Source organism: Salmo trutta, chromosome 18 (genome assembly GCF_901001165.1).
Source record: "Salmo trutta chromosome 18, fSalTru1.1, whole genome shotgun sequence".
In the NCBI taxonomy this organism is placed as follows: Eukaryota; Metazoa; Chordata; class Actinopteri; order Salmoniformes; family Salmonidae; genus Salmo; species Salmo trutta.
Window position 1 is genome coordinate 2,627,965 of NC_042974.1, and position 5,000 is coordinate 2,632,964.

The window sequence follows — 5,000 nt, forward strand, 5'->3', positions numbered from 1 at the left end:
GGTTGCTATTTTCTACAATATAATTACTTAAGACAGCAACGATTACAACACTAAACAATCTATCTTATAGATAGTCTTTGACAGCAAATGCAAGTAAAACAGTCCTTTCTATAGTCATTGAGATATTGTTTGAAGTGGGGCCTCTGTTTCTGAGTCCTTCATGGAATCACACCCTACTTGATATTCCAGCTATATAAAGAGGACAAGAACCCCACACAGGTCACGTGGTCAACTCTTTGTATCACTTGTTGAATCGTCCACAGCAGCACCACATTCACTTCTAATGGAAAGGACTAGGCGGGGGGGGGATAGGGGGATAGGGGGGTAGGAGAGGGTCAAAGCCCCTCTTTTCAACTACAAAGCCCAGCTATTACTGACAATCAGCGGAATAATCCAAAGTTTGTTTTGAAGAACAGGGGAGATTGTCGCTTACAGAGGGAAATAGACAGAGAGAGAGAGAGAGAGAGAGAGAGAGAGAGAGAGAGAGAGGTGGAGAGTGTTGGCCCTGTGTATTTTGATCCATACTGAATGGACAGCAGCAGATATAGATTAGCTATAGTGAGCAACATGATGATTACAGAACTACTAGCGCCCCCTCAGAGCGGTGTGTGTGTGTGTGTGTGTGTGTGTGTGTGTGTGTGTGTGTGTGTGTGTGTGTGTGTGTGTGTGTGTGTGTGTGTGTGTGTGTGTGTGTGTGACCCAGTGGTCACTGGTCAGGCTTTCCATTGAGTCACAGCATGCCCAAGGGGTCACTAGGGGTCAGCCAGATAACCACGGGAGTAGCCTAAACTAACACTGCTAGGTCTCTCTCACACACACACACACACACACACACACACACACACACACACACACACACACACACACACACACACACACACACACACACACACACAAACAGACAGACACACACACACACACACAAAAGACACACACAAAACACACACAACAGACACACACACAAACACACACACACACAAAAGACACACACACAAACACACACACAAACAGACACACACACACAAAAAACACACACAAACAGACACACACACAAACACACACACACAAACAGACACACACACAAACACACACACACAAAAGACACACACAAACACAGCTGGGTGGAAGGCACCTGGAAACAAGGCCCTGTGGTGGAGAAGCCAGAGAAGATACTATGATAGCCTAATACAAACATTGGCTTTATTGTGGAGGAAAGATGGTCGTGTATTACTGTGGCTGGTAGCTCTCTAGCCAAACACTGACGAGTGTCCATGGAGAGAAGCCTCAAACACGACATGCATGCTTTTCACAGGCGACAGTCTTTAATACTCATTACTGCTTCCTGTTGATACAGGAAGCACACACAAACAAACACACAAACTGTTGATACAGGAAGCAGTGGGACTTTAATGAACTGGTCCTCATTAAAGTCCCACAGGTCACTAACCTAACTTTGCTGCTAACCTATAAGAGAATGAGCTACCAAACCCGCTCCCAGGATTGGTTAACTCTTGAGGTCCCTCTGGTCTCCACCAATTTAAATCCTCCTTTAGTTTTAGTGCCACCCCATTGTTGGAATAACCTAGAAATTCCTTGCATCTTGATTCCCTGGTGCCGCTAGGACAGTTTAGGACTCTGGTGTTGAATAAATTCATTGAGTATGGAAGTTGTTTCCATTGATTGTAGTGGTTTATTTGTTGAGGTTGTGGTGTTGAGGTTGTGGTGTTGTGGTTGTGGTGTTGAGGTTGTGGTGTTGTGGTGTAGAGGTTGTGGTGTTGAGGTTGTGTGTTGTGGTGGTAGAGGTTGTGGTGTTGAGGTTGTGGTGTTGTGGTGTAGAGGTTGTGGTGTTGAGGTTGTGGTGTTGAGGTTGTGGTGTTGTGGTTGTGGTTGTTGGAGGTTGAGGTTGTGGTGTTGTGGTGTAGAGGTTGTGGTGTTGAGGTTGTGGTGTTGTGGTGTAGAGGTTGTGGTGTTGAGGTTGTGGTGTTGAGGTTGTGGTGTTGAGGTTGTGGTGTTGAGGTTGTGGTGTTGTGGTTGTGGTGTTGTGTGAGGTTGTGGTGTTGAGGTTGTGGTGTTGAGGTTGTGGTGTTGAGGTTGTGGTGTTGAGGTTGTGGTGTTGAGGTTGTGGTGTTGTGGTTGTGGTGTTGAGGTTCTGGTGTTGTGGTTGTGGTGTTGAGGTTGTGGTTTTGAAGTAATTATTATTCTTCTTGTTTAATTTGGAATTTTAATTGTACTTCCTGTTTGTGAGAAAATGTTTGTACTAAGGGCAGTATTGGGAATGAGACTCTGGTCTCAATTGGGCTAGCCTGAATAAATACAAGTTAATACAATGTGCTTGTCTTACTTCTGATGACAGTATTTTTCTTAACCTTCAGGGTTGTATTTATGTATACACTCACAAAACGTATCTAAATCAATTCCTAAGCTATCAGAATTTGCATTACACTGCCTCAAAGCGCTCTTCCAAACAATATGAACAATGAGCATGTTCCTTTTCAATCATTTCAGAACCACTCCACTCAATAAAAAACCAAACGGATAAAAGAAAAAGGAAGCAAAAAACAAGGGTCATTTCAATGAACCCCACTTCAGGATGTAGGCACAATGAACCCCACTTCAGGATGGAGGGCACAATGAACCCACTTCAGGATGGAGGGCCACATGAACCCACTTCAGGATGGAGGGCACAATGAACCCCACTTCAGGATGTAGGGCACAATGAACCCCACTTCAGGATGGAGGGCACAATGAACCCCACTTCAGGATGGAGGGCACAATGAACTCCACTTCAGGATCGAGGGCACAATGAACCCCACTTCAGGATGTAGGGCACAATGAACCCCACTTCAGGATGTAGGGCACAATGAACCCCACTTCAGGATGGAGGGCACAATGAACCCCACTTCAGGATGTAGGGCACAATGAACCCCCACTTCATGGATGTAGGGCACAATGAACCCCACTTCAGGATGGAGGGCACATGAACCCCACTTCAGGATGTAGGGCACATGAACCCCACTTCAGGATGGAGGGCACAATGAACCCCACTTCAGGATGGAGGGCACAATGAACCCCACTTCAGGATGGAGGGCACAATGAACCCCACTTCAGGATGGAGGGCAGAATAGAGGAGACAGAGCTCTCAGATGCAGAGTGTCCCCGTGTTTATTATCACAGCATTTAGGACAGCCTGGGGATGCCACCCAAGTGGCACCCTTTCCCTACTTTAGTGCCCTACTTTTGACCAGGGCCCATCCCTACATAGTGCACTACTTTTGAACAGAGCCCTTGGACCCTGGACAAAAGTAGTGCACCTAAGTAGGAATAGGGTGCAGCAGCTTTGCACTCTCTGAGCTGGTCACAAAGTTCATTAGCAAATTGTTGCGCACCCTCCTCGTGCTTCTCTGCAATTAAAGACAACTGTGCAACGGACCGCTAGCTGCTGCTGCGACGCGGTGGGTTGGAACCACATCTCTTTGCTCACCTCGGAGGAGTGGAGAGCCTTGTGTGGGCTAGGCAATAAGTATGCCATCGGCAGGCAAACAAGCACCATGTCATCACACACAGAGTAAAGATTAAGCCCTGGGTGGGGATATGTATACATGGGCCACGTCTGCATGTATGACTGAAGGACTTTAAATCAACAGAATATGGAGCAGTCTTCCTATACTAGTTTTATGTGTTTTAGTTGTCGTGTGGAATCTTAGTTGTCATTTGGAGTCTTAGTTGTCGTGTGGAATCTTAGGTTTCGTGTGGAATTCTAGTTGTCATGTGGGTCTTAGTTGTCGTGTGGAATCTTAGTTGTCATGTGGAGTCTAGTTGTCGTGTGGATCTTAGTTGTCGTGTGGAATCTTAGTTGTCATTGGAGTCTTAGTTGTCGTGTGGAATCTTAGTTGTCATGTGGAGTCTTAGTTGTCGTGTGGAATCTTAGTGTCGTGTGAATCTTAGTTGTCGTGTGGGAAATCTTAGTTGTCGTGTGGAATCTTAGTTGTCGTGTGGAATCTTAGTTGTGTCGTGTGGAATCTTATCGTGTGGAATCCTAGTTGTCGTGTGGAATCCTAGTTGTCGTGTGGAATCTTAGTTGTCGTGTGGAATCCTAGTTGTCGTGTGGAATCTTAGTTGTCGTGTGGAATCCTAGTTGTCGTGTGGAATCCTAGTTGTCGTGTGGAATCCTAGTTGTCGTGTGGAATCTTAGTTGTCGTGTGGAATCTTAGTTGTCGTGTGGAATCTTAGTTGTCGTGTGGAATCTTAGTTGTCGTGTGGAATCTTAGTTGTCGTGTGGAATCTTAGTTGTGTGGAATCTTAGTTGTGTGGAATCTTAGTTGTGTGGAGTCTTAGTTGTGTGGAATCTTAGTTGTGTGGAGTCTTAGTTGTGTGGAGTCTTAGTTGTGTGGAGTCTTAGTTGTGTGGAATCTTAGTTGTGTGGAATCTTAGTTGTGTGGAATCTTAGTTGTGTGGAGTCTTAGTTGTGTGGAGTCTTAGTTGTGTGGAATCTTAGTTGTGTGGAGTCTTAGTTGTGTGGAATCTTAGTTGTGTGGAGTCTTAGTTGTGTGGAGTCTTAGTTGTGTGGAGTCTTAGTTGTGTGGAGTCTTAGTTGTGTGGAGTCTTAGTTGTGTGGAATCTTAGTTGTGTGGAATCTTAGTTGTGTGGAGTCTTAGTTGTGTGGAATCTTAGTTGTGTGGAGTCTTAGTTGTGTGGAATCTTAGTTATGTGGAATCTTAGTTGTGTGGAGTCTTAGTTGTGTGGAATCTTAGTTGTGTGGAGTCTTAGTTGTGTGGAATCTTAGTTGTGTGGAGTCTTAGTTGTGTGGAGTCTTAGTTGTGTGGAGTCTTAGTTGTGTGGAGTCTTAGTTGTGTGGAATCTTAGTTGTGTGGAATCTTAGTTGTGTGGAGTCTTAGTTGTGTGGAATCTTAGTTGTGTGGAGTCTTAGTTGTGTGGAATCTTAGTTGTGTGGAGTCTTAGTTGTGTGGAGTCTTAGTTGTGTGGAGTCTTAGTTGTGTGGA

The 5,000-nt window shown here is 45.2% G+C and overlaps 1 protein-coding gene across 1 annotated transcript in view; it reads right to left on the bottom strand.

Moving 5' to 3' along the window:
* Nucleotides 1-3,529, bottom strand: part of pax2b (paired box 2b) — a 46,287-nt gene extending 42,758 nt beyond the window's left edge. Inside the window, exon 1 of the mRNA XM_029699258.1 lies at nt 3,482-3,529. Within this exon, the coding sequence (XP_029555118.1) occupies nt 3,482-3,529 (48 nt within the window). The remainder of the gene's footprint in view (nt 1-3,481) is intronic.
* Between the last annotated feature and the right edge of the window lie 1,471 nt (nt 3,530-5,000).